A 14,474-nucleotide genomic window follows, 5' to 3' on the forward strand; every position below is an offset into this window, starting at 1 on the left:
AGGCTGGGGGGAGGGGGCACGGCTGGGCTCTTTCCGGTCCTGGCCTGGAGCTGAGCTGCCGGCCTGGGGCAGACGTGGTGCGCACAGGGTACTGACACCGCGCTCCCGTGGAGCCTGACCCTGCACGCATCCTAGCCCGTGTCTCGTCGTGTCGTCCCAAGTCCCGGGGACACGGTGAAGTACGGCTGATGGCCTGTCCCAGTGGTACAGGGCGTGTGTGTCTTATTTCTGGAACTTCTGCCCCGGGGCACTCGCACCTGTCACACTGTAACCAGGGAGAGTTCTGTCTGGAGGAAGTGCAGTAAGAGGCCCTGGCCTCGAGAAGGCAGGTGCAGGGTCTGCAGCCTAAGCCTATGTTCCGGTTCTGAGTTTCCAGGCCTCCGGGTCGGTTCTTAAGTCAAATCTTCAACGTCGTCATTGAGAGGAGGGCTGGGGTAGCAATTCCCAGGGGGAACGTACCCAGAGGACCCGCACAGCAGAACACAGTCTGGTCTGGGCATCTGGGCGGGAGGAAGCCACGGGCACCTCCTCCAGCCGAGCTGGGAAGGTCTGGGAGCACCTTCCAGCTTCCAAGTGCGAAAATCTTAAGTCACATTTACTGCCGCCTTCTTCACCCCCGTCCCCTTGGCACCTACACACACACACACACACACACACACACACACACACACACACACACGGTGTACCCTCACCCCTCCCCCCCGCATACATCCGGTGTACTCTCACTCCCCGCCCCCCCCCACATGCCCTATGGGGGGGGGATTCCTCAGGAAGTGAGTTTATCTTCTCATCCTTAATTTGCCGTCGAAGAACACCACTGGTTTCTAAGTCCCGTGTATGTGTTCCCAGCCACACAGCCTCGGAGGGGCTGGCAGCTTGGCTGTAGCCATGGCTCTCACTTGGAAGCGGCAAAGGGGAACATGGCTTCCCCCATCCTTGCCCCATGGAGCCCCCAGTTCCACACCTCCTTGGCTTGTGTCCCTTTGTGCTGTCATTGTTTCTCTGTCCTTCTCAGGAAGGACTGAGGCGGAGGCGTCCTGGTGCACAGCAAGCCCCCACCCCACCCCTCCCCTGTCCCCGTCCCCGCAGTGAGAGACGGCTGGAAGAGTTGGCTTCGGGCGTGGGGCCAGGGGCCAGGGTGAAGCCAGCCCCTTTGGATGGGCCTTGAGTTGAAATGGACTTGTCCTTCTTCCTGCCACTGGGAGGCTCTGACACTCCCTGCCTCATGTCCTGCCAGATCCTGCGGAAGGTGCTCCAGGGCTGCCACGGGAGCATGCTGGGGACCATGGCCCTGGCTGCCTGCCAGTTCATGGAGGAGCCCGGGATGGAGGTGCAAGTGAGGGAGTCGAAACACCCATATAACAATAACACCAACTTTGAGGTACGTCCAGGGCACACGGCTGGCAGGACCTGCGAGGGATGCTGAGGCTCTCGTCCACGTCCACACTGGCTGCTCCCCTCTGGGCAGCCCTCCCTCCTTCTAAGCAGCAGTCTGCCCCCCAAATCCGGGGAGTCTCCACAACCCAGTCTTCTGACCTTGGCTTAATAGGAAACAGTGGGCCCCTGGGCCTGGGGGGAGGAGTCCGCCTTTCCAGCAACAAGGTCCTTGCAGGGAATCCTTGGCATCTTCGACAGTGAGTCTGTGTGTGGGCCTGGGCTCAGCCCTGGCTGCACTGTCTCCTGATGATGTGGCCACACTGTGGAGACCCCTGTCTTTTGTCTCATTACCCAGGCCGTGCTCCCCGTCCTCCTTGCCTTAGAGTTGCAGGACGTGGCACGAGACAAGCCCGCAGGAATGATAGAAGTGTCCTTATGTCCCCTCTACAGGATAAAGTCCACATCCCTGGTGCAATCTACCTCTCCATCAAATTCGACTCGCAGTGCAGTACAGAGGAAGGCTGTGACGAGCTAGCCATGTCCAGCAGTAGCGACTTCCAGCAGGACCGACACACTTTCAGTGGGTCCCAGCAGAAATGGAAGGATTTTGAGCTCCCAGGTAGTAAATATATCCTTGGTCATTAGACGCTTCACATCGAGTGTTGAAAGTCAGTACTAGAAGAGGGACGTTGTGGGAGGGTGTCACCCCGGGTGTAGCCTTTCCCATCAGGAGTATGTCACTTGCCGTTCCCGGTTGCTGCGCTGTCCTGAGCTGTTTCTGATCTTGTGTGACCCAGGAGACACTCTGTACTACCGCTTCACCTCTGACATGAGCAACACGGAGTGGGGCTACAAGTTCACTGTGACGGCGGGACACCTGGGGCGATTCCAGACAGGTGTGTGCGCCAGTCCTTCCGTCCACAGGCTCTTCTTGGGACCCCCTGTGGCTGCAGGGGCCACAGTGTCACTGATGGGTGTTCAGATCAAAGCTGAGACCTCCACACACGTCACTCTGAATGTGCTGTGGCTGCGGGTTGTCAACGTGAGTGGACGGACAGAAGAGCTGCCCGTGGGGACCTACAGAGGGCAGGGCACGTTGCAGAAAGGAGAAACTGAAAATGTCCTTTGTTGCTTTTATCAAAGGCATAATTTTAGGCAAAATTTAAATGATCATAGTTGTTTTATTCTGTTTATCAAAACTCAAGAAGCTAATGTTTCTAAAATACCTGTGTTTCGTGGGCGTGGGCCAGGGTTTGAAATTTTGAAGCAGATGTTGTCCGAAGAAAGAGTTGTGCCACACCTCCCGCTGGGCAAAATCTGGGAATGGCTGGTGGGCGTGGCTTGTCGCCAGACTGGTCATCAGCGGTTGAAAGCCATCCACCTGCTTCTGAGGATCGTACGCTGCTGCACCCACAGGTGAGCTGCCCTCCGCGGGTCCTTCGCGGGGGTTTGGACTGTGAGGACCGCCTCTCACTCTGTGGCTTGTCATTCCCTTTCAGTGGTGTCTGATGGGAAGGTCTTCCAGTTCAACAAGTGGGGTTTTTGTTTGTTTGTTTTCGTGGTAGTGCCTTTGTTGTCCCGTTTAGGGCATGTTTGCTGTACCCTGTCTTGGGGTCACGACGATATTTCCTGTGTTCTAGAAGCTTGTTTTTTCTGTCACTTCTAGCTTACGCCCCCCGTGGGATGACGTCTGTGTGTGATGGGATGTGTCGGGTCAGGATTAGTTCCTTGGACATGAGTCTCCACCTGACCCCAGAGACCACCTTTCCCCTCACCTCACTCCAGCGCCAGCTTTGTCACCCAGAGGGCGCCCGCATACGCATGCATCTGTCTGGTCTCTGCCATACCCTTGGTCATTTTGGTTCCTTGTGCCAGTTCCACACTGTCTTCCGTGTTGTAGCTTTATGACAGACGGACGTATCTCGTCGTAGAAACGTGGCGTTCTTCATCTTCGAGGATGTCATGGCTGCCCCAACCCTGCACATCCTTACACATCTTAGAATTGGTTGCTTCGTTTCTCTTGTTTTTCCTGCTTTAGTGGGATGTCACTGACAATATTGTAATATATTTAGAGTGTGGAAGGTGATGATTTCATGTATGTCCGTGTTGTGAAAGGGTCCCCCGTCGGGCTAGTTAACACGCCCAGCACTTCACATGGTGACCTCCGTTGTGGGTGACAGCACGGAAGGTCTCCTCTCTTGCTGAAACTTGCTTTTCAGCAAATTTCTGTTAAATGAGGCAGCGCTGTATGCCATCGTCTGCTGTTGTCACCGTGTTCTATGTTAGATCCTCAGGCCTTATTCGTCTCACAGCTGGAGGTTTGTTCCTTTGACCAGCCTCTCCCCATCTTCCTCACCCCCAGCCCCTGGCAACTACCATTCTACTCTCCGTGTCTACGAGTTTGCTCGGTTCGTTTTGGTTTCCCCTTGGAGTGAGATCGCCCAGGGTTTGTCTTGCTCAGGCTTAGTCTACTGAGCGTAATGCTTTCCAGGCCCGTCCGTGCTGTCACACAAGGCAGGGTCTCCTTCTCATGGCTGAAGAATCGTTGTGTGTCTCCACGCACTACGTTTGCTGCATCCCCGCTTCCATCAGTAGACACTCCGCTTGTTTCCGTACCCTGGCTATTGTGGACGTTTGAGTGCAGCTGTGTTTTTGAGGTAATGATTTCATGTGCTTTTGCTGTAAACCCAGTAGTGGGATTGCTGGATCGTACAATAGTTCTGAGGGACCTCCATCTTGGTCTCCAGAGCAGCTGCACCGTGTGCGTTCCCACCAGCAGTGCACCAGGGTTCCCCTTTCTCCGCGTCCTTGCCAACCCCTGTTGTCTCCTGTCTTTCCATGATAGCTGTCCTCACACATGCAAGGCGACGTCTTGTTGTCGCTGATTGGCATTTCCCTGAGGATGCGTATGTGAGCCCCTATCTTCTCGTGTGTCTGTTGGCCATCTGGATGTCTTTTTTGGGAATATGTCTGTTCAGGTCCTTTGACCATGTTTTAATTGGGTTATTTTGGTTCTTTTGAAATTGAGTCACATGAGTTCCTTGTGTATTTTGGATATTAACCCCTTCTCAGATGTGATTTACAAATATTTTCTCCCATTCCTCAGATTGCCTTTTCATTTGTCGGTCTGTTCACTTAGTTTGATGTAGTCCCTCTTATTTTTGCTTTTATGTCAAATTCAAAAAATCGTTGCCAAGACCAACATCAAGGAGCTTAGCCCTATATTTTCTTGTAGGAGTTTTGCAGTTGGAGGTCTCACATTCAAGTCTTTCATCTATTTTGAGTTGATTTTGTGCGTGGTGTAAGTTAGGGATCCGGTTGCGTGCTTTTGCATATGGCTGTCCAGTTTTCCCAACACATTTGTTGAGACCGTCTTTTCCTCATTGCATATTCTTGGCACCTCTGTCAGAAATTGACTGGCTGTATATGCATGGGTTTGCTTCTGGGTCCTCTGTCCTGCTCGTCAGTCTCTATGCCTGTTGTATTTCCAGTCCCGTGCTGTTTGGATGACTGTAGCTCTGGATTATGGTTTAAAATCAGGACATGTGAGGTCTCCAGGTTTGTTCTTAAGACTGACTTGGTTATTCAGGGTCTTCTGTACGAATTGTAGCGTAGTTTTTCCCGTTTCTGTGAAAATGCCGTTGGGACGTGGATAGGGCCCACATGGAATCAGTATATTGCTTTGGACAGCATGAACATTGAACAGTATTCTTCGGGCCCTTGAACACGGATTATCCTTTACACTTACTTGTGTTTTCTTCAGTTTCTTTCATCAGTGTTCAACAGTTCTCAGCGTACAGTTTACCTCCTTTGTTGAAATTTATTTCTAAGTATTTTATTCTTTTTTATCCCATTGTAAATGGGTCTGTTCCCTTAATTTGTCTTTCTGGTAGTTCATTGTTAGTGTGTAGAAATGCAGCTGATTTTGTGCCCTGTGACTCTGCTGAATTGACGTGTTGTGACGTTTCTTCTGTGGAGTCTTCGGTGTTTTCTCTGTAGGGGTCATCTGCACACAGGCCTGCATCTTCTCTTCCGGGGTGGATGCCTTTTGTCCTGTTCTTTCCTGATTGCTCTGGCCAGAGCTTCTGCTACCTTGTAGCGTTCCTTGCGTTCCTAGTCCACGTGTTTGTTTCTGTGCACGCACATATGCACACGCCTCCTCTCACCCGGTGGGGTTATGACCCTTTACAACACTGGAGCCCTAACCCACAAGCGTTATGTCTGGGCTCCTCTCCTCTGCAGTCCTCCGCTGCTCAGCCCGGAGTCATGTCTTACAGGTTTCTGTGTAGACGGGCCGCACAACACTCCGTTAGATCGACCTCTAGGTAGTTAGTGGTTTTGATGCTGTCGTAATTGGTGTTTTACAATTCTTACTTCTAATTGTTTTCGCTCATATAGAATTAATTTTTGTGTATTTCCTTTGTATGCAGTGACCGTGCTTTGTTTGTTAAAAAGAGTGTGTGTGTGTTATTCAGAGCACAGTCTGTTATCTACAAAGAACGGGTCTTAGTTCTTTCTCTTGGTCCTTAGAAGCATTTTAAATATTTTGTCTAACTTTTTTTTTTTTTTAATAATTTTTTTTATTATATTATGTTAGTCACCATACAGTACATCCCTAGTTTTTGATGTAAAGTTCTATGATTCTTTTTAAATTTTTATTTTATTTGCCTTTTTCCCTTTTTGCACTAGCCAGGATCTCCCAGAGAGTATTGAGGAGAAGTAGGGATTAAAGACATATTGCCTTGTTCCTCATCTTGGAGGGCAGGTGTGGCAACTGTGCCACATGCATCGTCCACACACTCAGACCCCTGCCTGTCAGGGGTTCAGTGTCCCTCTCCAGCTTTTCTTTTTTAAGAGAGACAGAGAGCGAGCATGTGAGCGGGGGTGGGGGTGGTGCAGAGAGAGAGTCTTCAGCAGGCTCCACGCCCAGTGCAGAGCCTGACGCAGGGCTCAATCTCACAACCCCGAGATCATGACCTGAACCCACATCAAGAGTCAGACGCTTCCCCAGCCCAGCCACCCAGGCACCACACCCCCAGCATTTTTAAGGCACACAGACGCAGGGTGCCCGTCAGAGTGGGGTGATGGTATCGAAGTAGCAGGGCATCTTCTATCTCTTTATTACGCAGGCTGTAGTACGGAGCTGTTGTAATTTTACAAATGAAGGGCTCTTGCGTCAGGGTGAGCAGTGTGTCTGCACGCAGGCTGGCGGAGGGAGGGGTAAGCAGACTGTGACTGCTGTCGCCACTGTGTCCTCGTGTGCGGGACAGGTCCCTTAGCCCACAGGGGCTCAGTTCTGTTCTTTGGAGAGCAGCTTGCAGTGAGAAAGGTCTGGTTGAGTGATGGTTTGAAACCGTCTTCAGACTCCTGGGCCCTTCCCGGCCGCGTGGCGGATGCGCTTCTGCAGAGCGCTGACCTTCCTCAGTCCCGGGGCGAGACTGGACGGGCAGAGGGGACAGGCAGCCCCAGGGGAGGGGGCCGGACGCAGTGTAGCCGGGCAGGTGCGCTGACTTCACTCCCTGAGCACTCTCCTGAAAGTCCTGCTATAGAGCTGTCTCTTTCAGTCAAACCAAGTGTTCCCCTTGCTTTTCTTCTGCAAGAAAGTGATTGGCTCCAAGAGTAAATGTACAGAATACTTGATTATTATTATTATGTTCAGTTAGTCACCACACAGCACATCAGTAGTTTTTGATGCAGTGTTCCGTGGTTCACTGTTTGCGTATAACACCCAGGGCTCCATGCAATACGTGCCCTCCTTACTACCCATCACCGGGCTAGCCCATCTCTCCATCCCCTCCCCTCTAAAACCCTCAGATTGTTTGCCAGAGTCCATAGTCTCTCGTGGTTCCTCTCCCACTATGATTCCCCCCCCTTCATTTTTCCCTTCCTTCTAATGTCCTCCATGCTATTCCTTACATTCCACATATGAGTGAAACCATATAATTGTCTTCCTCTGCTTGACTTATTTAACTTAGCATAACCCCCTCCAGTCCCATCCGTGTCGATGCAAATGGTGGGTATTCATCCTTTCTGATGGCTGAGTAATATGCCATTGTATGTATGGACCACATCGTCTTTATCCAGTCATCAGTCGAAGGGCATCTCAGCTCCTTCCACAGTTTGGCTATTGTGGACATTGCTGCTATGAACATTGGGGTGCATATGGCCCTTCTTTTCACTACATCTGTATCTTTGGGGTAAATACCCAGTAGTGCAACTCCTGGGTCATAGGGTAGCTCTGTTTTTAACTTTTTGAGGAACCTCCATACTGTTTTCCAAAGTGGCTGTAGTAACTTGCATTCCCACCAAGAGTGTAAGAGGTTCCTCTTTCTCCACATCCTCTCCAACATTTTTTGTTTCTTGCCTTGTCAATTTTTGCCATTCTAACTGGTGTAAGGCGGTATCTCAATGTGGTTTTGATTTGAATTTCCCTGATGGCTAAGAAGTCAAACTCTCTCTTTGCAGATGACATGATAGTTTATGTGCAAAACCCAAAAGACTCCATCCCCAAATTACTAGAACTAATATAGCAATTCAGTAATGTGGTGGGATACAAAATCAATGCTCAGAAATCAGGTGCATTTCTATACACGAACAATGAAACTGAAGAAAGAGAAATTAGGGAGTCGATTCCATTTACAATAGCACCAAAAACCGTAAGATACCTTGGAATAAACCTAACCAAACAGGTAAAGGATCTATACTCTAGAAACCAGAACACTGATGAAAGAAATTGAAGAAGACACAAAAAGATGGAAAAACATTCCATGCTCATGAATCGGAAGAATAAACATTGTTAAAGTGTCTGTGCTGCCCAGAGCAATCTATACTTTCAACTCCATCCCTATCAAAATACTAATGGCATTTTTCAAAGTGCTGGAACAAACAGTCCCAAAATTTGTATGGAACCAGAAAAGACCCCAGATTGCCAAGGAAATGTTGAAAAAGAAAAACAAAAGCTGGGGGCATCACATTGCCTGACTGCAAGCTATATTACAAAGTTGTGACCACCAAGACAGCAATGGTACTGACACAAAAACAGACACATAGATCAATGGAACAGAATACACACTCCAGAAATAGACCCTCAACTCTATGATCAACTAATTTTTGACAAAGCGGGAAAAAACATCCAATGGGAAAAAGACAGTCTCTTCAATAAATAGTGCTGGGAAAATTGGACAGCCATGTGCACAAGAATGAAACGGGACTATTCTCTGACACCATACACCCAAAGATGAGCTCTAAATGGATGAAAGACCTTGATATGAGACAGGAATCCATCAAAATCCTAGAGGAGAACATAGGCAGTAACCTCACCTTGGACACAGCAGCTTCTTTCAGGACACGTCTCCAAAGGCAAGGTAAACAAAAGCAATAATGAACTACTCAGACTTCATCAAGATAAAAAGCTTCTGCACAGCCAAGGAAACAGTCAACAAAACTAAGAGGCAGCCCACGGAAGGGGAGAAGATATTTGCAGATGACATTACAGATAAAGGGCTGGTATCCAAAATCTGTAAAGAACTTACCAAACTCAACACCCGCAGAACAAATAATCCAGTTAAGAAATGGGCAGAAGACCTGAAAAGACACTCCTCCAAAGAAGACTTACGAATGGCCAACAGATATAGAATACTTTTTAAAGTCATACATTAGAGAGAAAAGGCAAAATTTACGATTATAAATGCATAAAGTCATGTAGTGAGGCCCAGAATATTATTTGCTCTCGGGAGGAGTTAAGATGGCGGAGGAGTAGGGGACCCCTTTTTCAGCCGGTCCCCTGAGTCGAGCTGCATAGGTACCAGACCAGCCTAAACAACCACGGAACCAGCCTGAGACGCAGGAAGATGCATCTGGATCTCTACAAATGAACATCTCCAGCGCTGAGTATTGAGGTACGAAGCGGGGAGCCATGAATCCGTGCACAGATATCGGAAGACAAACGGAAGGGGGAGGGAGCCGCCACGATCGGGCGCCGGGAAGCAGTAGCCACTTGCACGGGAGAGCGGGCGGGGCTCGCGGACGGCACCCGGGAAACAGCAGACTGAGACCGTGAGCCGGGTGTGCGCGCCACCAGGCATCTCGCGGAACACCGGAATCCCGGTGCGCTCACTGGATCCAGACTGAGACCGGGAGATCCGGGAGTGCGGGCGGGGCGGCTGGCGGCTGGCGGCATTAGAAACACAAAGGACAGAGACGCGCCGGCCCTGGAAGTGAGGGCTGGGACGCCGGGTGTGGGGCGCACATCCCGGGACGCTGCAGGGTTGAGTAGCACCAACAGAAACAGAGTCTAAAGTGGCCAGAACATTAGTAGAGAACGGGCCACAATCCCTCTGTTCTGTGACAGAGGCTGAAATTAGGCCGCTGCTGCTCTGACGCTCAGAAGAGGCACAGCAAACCGCCAGGGAAAGCCGCCAGAGAACAAAAGCCTGGAAATACCGGCTCAGAGAGTGCCCATCCCCATCCCCCCTCGCAGGGGACGCGGAGACTCTACCCAAACAGGGCTGCCTGAGTATCGGCGCGGCAGGCCCCTCCCCCAGAACACAGAAGGCAGGCTGAAAAATCAAGAAGCCCACAACCCGGGCGCCTGGGTGGCGCAGTCATTGAGCGCCTGCCTTCGGCTTAGGGCGTGATCCCGGCGTTCCGGAAAGGAGTCCCTCATCGGGCTCCTCCGCTGGGAGCCTGCTTCTTCCTCTCCCACTCCCCTGCTTCTATTCCCTCTCTCACTGGTTGGCTGCCACATAAATAAATAAATAAAATCTTTAAAGAAGAAGCCCACATCCCTAAGATCCCTATAAAACAAGGGGCACGGCCTGGGACCCAGTCAATAATTTGGGCTCTGGACAACCCCGCAACCTCTCCTCATCAGAATGACAAGAAGGAGAAGCCCCCCCCCAGCAAAGAAAAGACAGTGAATCTGTGGCCTCTGCCACAGAAATAATGGATATGGATGTAACCAAAGTATCAGAAATGGAATTCAGAGTAACGATGGTCAAAATGATGAGTAGAATTGAAAAAACTATTAACGAAAAGGTTACTGAGAATATAGACTCCCTAAGGACAGAAATGAGAGCAAATCTGACAGAAATTAAAAATTCTATGAGCCAAATGCGGGCAAAACTAGAGGCTCTGACGGCCAGGGTCACAGAAGCAGAGGAACGGGTTAGTGAATTGGAGGATGGGTTAATAGAGGAAAAAACCAAAATAGAAGCTGCTCTTAAAAAAATCCAAGCCCATGATTGTAGGTTACGGGAGATTACTGACTCAATGAAACGATCCAATGTTAGAATCATCGGCATCCCCGAGGGGGTGGAGAAAAACAGAGGTCTAGAAGAGATATTTGAACAAATTGTAGCTGAAAACTTCCCTAATCTAGCGAGGGAAACAAACATTCGTGTCCAAGAGGCAGAGAGGACCCCTCCCAAGCTCAACCATGACAAACCTACGCCACGTCACGTCATAGTGCAATTCGCAAATATTAGATCCAAGGATACAGTATTGAAAGCGGCCAGGGCAAAGAAATTTCTCATGTACCAAGGCAAAGGCATCAGAATTACGTCAGACCTGTCTACACAGACCTGGAATGAGAGAAAGGGTTGGGGGAGCATATTTAAAGCTCTTTCAGAGAAAAACATGCAGCCAAGGATCCTTTATCCAGCAAGGCTGTCATTCAGAATTGATGGAGAAATAAAGACATTTCTGAATCGCCAGTCACTAACCAATTTTGTAACCACGAAACCAGCCCTACAGGAGATATTACGGGGGGTTCTATAAAAGTAAAAAGGCCCCAAGAGTGATACAGAACAGAAAGTCACAGCCAATACAAACAAAATATATAATATATATATATAATATAACAAAAAATCATTAAAAAAAAAAGAATATTATTTGCTCTGAAGGACGTTGATGTGAAATGAAAAGCACATCCTCCCTCTGAGTCAAAAATGTCAGCGAGTCTCTCACCAGAGGCCCGTGGGATTGCGGAGGGCTCTGGCTGACACCCGCATCAGCACGTTTCTTGTGTTTCATGATCCTGGGATTGTAACATGGGTCATCACCGTCTTTTAAATCTTCTCTTGTTCTCTGATTGTTGAAGCAATGAGCGTTGCAGAAAATCTAGGAAACTGGGGCACCTGGGTGGCTCAGTCGGTTGAGCATCTGCCTTCGGCTCAGGTCATGATCTCAGGGTTCTGGGATCGAGCCCCACATCGGGCTCCTTGCTCAGCCAGGAGCCTGCTTCTCCCTCTGCCTCTGCCCCCTCCCCCTGCTTGTGCCCTCTCTCTCTCTCTCTCAAATAAATAAATACTTAGAAAAGAAAAAATTTAGGAAACCGACAGGGACAACCACGGATAACATTTTTTGTGTGTTCACTGTTGGTTTTGACATGGTCACATGATACTGTGTGTGCACTTGTGTTTTACTTTTATTTTGCATATGCAGTTTTATGTGTGGCTCTTTTCCATGTCACCCTCATCTCAAGATTCTTCCACCGCCGATGGAAGTTCTTCATAGCACCCATTTTAAAGACGTGCAGTTGACTTACGTGACTGCGCTCCAGGGTCTCCCGCTTCCTTGGAGCCCTGTTTTGAAGTTTGGGTCCTGCCGCTTTCCCTGTTTGCTGCTGGTGAATATTTCGGGAGGGTAATGACTTTCCTCAATGTCGGGGGTCCGCCAGCGGGCGTCCTTCTGGCGTCTGTCTCAGGACTGACCCCCGCCTGGCCCCGCCCCCACAGCGACCTCTGTGACCTTGCGCTGCTGAAGCCGCTGTGGCAGCTCTTCAGCCACATGGAGTACAGCCTGTTTGAGGACGTGACACAGCCGGGCATCCTCCTCCCCCTGCACCGCGCCCTCACCGAGCTCTTCTTCGTCACCGAGAACCGCGCCCAGGTGAGGGTCCCACCAGCGCTCCAGGGGCTGCCCTGCAGGGTCCTCACCTCTGCCCAAGCCTCTGGGAAGACTTTATTCTGTCAGGTCTAAAGCCAAAGGGGACAGAACTGCTTTTGGTTCGTCCTTGACAATAGTGAATTCTGGAGAATGAAACGGATGGGTTCTTCTTCCTCCTCCTTTTTCCTCCCATGAGCAGAGTAGGCCCATTGAATGTGAGAGATGAAGGCCTTTCAGAATTCTTTAGCTTACCCCTCATTTTCTACATGAGGAACGTGGGTGAGTCAGGGCAGAGCCCCCCCTGGACCCAGGCACAGGGCTGCTCCTGGTCCAGGCCCTTCCTCGGCTCTCCAGGGAGGTCGTGCCATGAGGCGCCCTGCAGAGCGAGACTGCTGTGGTTGTGGGTGGGTGTCCGCTGGGCGCTGGTCCAGTGACGCTGCATCTCTGCTCTCTCCCCAGGAGCTCGGCCTGCTGCAGGATTACCTGCTGGCCTTAACCACTGATGACCACCTTCTCCGCTGCGCGGCACAGGTACTCTGTCCCCGCCAGAGCCAGCCGTCCCTGTCCCCGCTGCCCCCGGGGTCGGCACGGAGCTCTGTCCCAACCCAGTTGCTTCCCTCTGCTGTCCGAGAGCCGTTGAGCCCGGTTATCGGTGTCATTCATGTTAGACTGTGGGCTTAGAAGACATCAACAAGAATTTGTGTCTTTGAAACTAAAACAGCCAATGCCTTAAATCGACAGTTCGACTGAGGTTTCCGTACAGTCAGGTTTCAGACAGTTTGGGATGTAACTTTCTTCCCTGGTAGGAGAGCTCCTGACAGTTTGGTCCCAGGATCCCTCTGCACTTCTGAATTACTGGGGATCCCCAAAAGCTTGTGTTGACGTGTTCTACATACTGATATATGCCATTAGAAATTAAATGAGATTTTAAATGAGAAATTAAAACAAAAAACTTAAACATTTATCAGTTCATTTTAAGAAATAATAAACTCATTTCTTGTTCATATGAGTAACACATTCTGTGAAAAGCAGCTGTATTTTTCAAAATACAGTCGTTCCCGCGGAGAGCGGCGGTCGTCCGCGTCTGCTCTGACAGAAAGCCCCCGGGCAGCGCCTCTGCTGCTGCGGCTGTCCTGGCGCACAGCGGCCTCAGGGAGACTCCGCGCTATGCTCGGCGACGTGCAGGGGGAGAAGGCAGACTCATGGCTCAGCATCACTGCGACAGTGTTTTCCACTGTGCAGAGCCCCTGTGAGGGTCTCAGGAGCCTCCAGGCCGAGACCACACGTTGAGAGCCTTAGGCTCACAGACCCCATGAATATCCGAGAGCTTGTGGTCCAGCCCTCCAGCGGACAGATGGGGACGCTGAGCTCAGACAAGGGGGAGGTTTGCCCAGGGTCACGCAGGAGTCGGCGTCTGTTCCTGGCACGTCTGCTCAGTGAACACACGGTCGTCTCGCAGGGAAGCCTGGAGGCTGCTGGGATGTGGGAATCCCCCATCAACTAAGAGGTGTTTGTATGAATTCTCCGGAGACCTGTGGGCAGAGGAGGAACTCCTGCCCCTCCTAACAGATCCTGCCCGCACTGCCTCGACCACCCCTGGTTTCATGACACACAGCGAAAATTGGAGATTTGACCATATGGCACCAAGAGCTCCGTGTCGTGTATTCCTGTGGGCTCCTCCCTCTTGCCTGTCCCCGTGTCCCGTCTCCTCGCCCTCATGCTGACCCGCCCCACAGGCTCCTCTGTGCTGGGCCAGTGCTCTGCCTCTTCCTCCCCCCACTGCCCTCTACTCTCGCTGCGCTGAGCTCGCACAGCGGCCTCGGCCTGGCTCCAGCGCTTCCCAGCACCTTCCTACTGGGGCCCACACTGGCTGCTTGTTTCTCCGCTTCTGTTCGTCTGAACTCTTCCCTTTCCCTAAAGAGCTTGCCCAGACGCCCCATGGGCCATGTCCTCTGGGTCCACTGAGCCCACCGGCATTGCACCTGCACCTGTCTCAGAGCCGTGATAGTATTTCTGCCCTATGTTTGCAGCTCTCACGGGGTCTTGAGAGAAGCCGTCCCTCGCTGTAGGCTGGAGCTCTGGGTGAGGGGAACCACATCTGGCTCATGTCTGTCCCTACTCTCCCGATGACCCCCAGTGCTCAGCTGAGGGTCTTGTCCAGTTCGCACTTCATGAACGAACAAGTGAATGGTTCGACGTTGGCAGTGACC

The 14,474-nt window shown here is 50.9% G+C and overlaps 1 protein-coding gene across 6 annotated transcripts in view; it reads left to right on the forward strand.

Moving 5' to 3' along the window:
- The window catches only part of ZZEF1 (zinc finger ZZ-type and EF-hand domain containing 1), a 99,995-nt gene that overhangs the window by 83,107 nt on the left and 2,414 nt on the right, over nt 1–14,474 (forward strand). For all 6 annotated transcript variants that reach the window (XM_057311389.1, XM_057311387.1, XM_057311390.1 and 3 more), the window contains exons 49-54: nt 1,238–1,381; nt 1,828–1,996; nt 2,175–2,273; nt 2,628–2,793; nt 12,114–12,267; nt 12,724–12,795. In XM_057311389.1, coding sequence (XP_057167372.1) covers nt 1,238–1,381; nt 1,828–1,996; nt 2,175–2,273; nt 2,628–2,793; nt 12,114–12,267; nt 12,724–12,795 — 804 coding nt within the window. The remainder of the gene's footprint in view (nt 1–1,237; nt 1,382–1,827; nt 1,997–2,174; nt 2,274–2,627; nt 2,794–12,113; nt 12,268–12,723; nt 12,796–14,474) is intronic.

This window comes from Ursus arctos, unplaced genomic scaffold (genome assembly GCF_023065955.2).
Source record: "Ursus arctos isolate Adak ecotype North America unplaced genomic scaffold, UrsArc2.0 scaffold_14, whole genome shotgun sequence".
In the NCBI taxonomy this organism is placed as follows: domain Eukaryota; kingdom Metazoa; phylum Chordata; class Mammalia; order Carnivora; family Ursidae; genus Ursus; species Ursus arctos.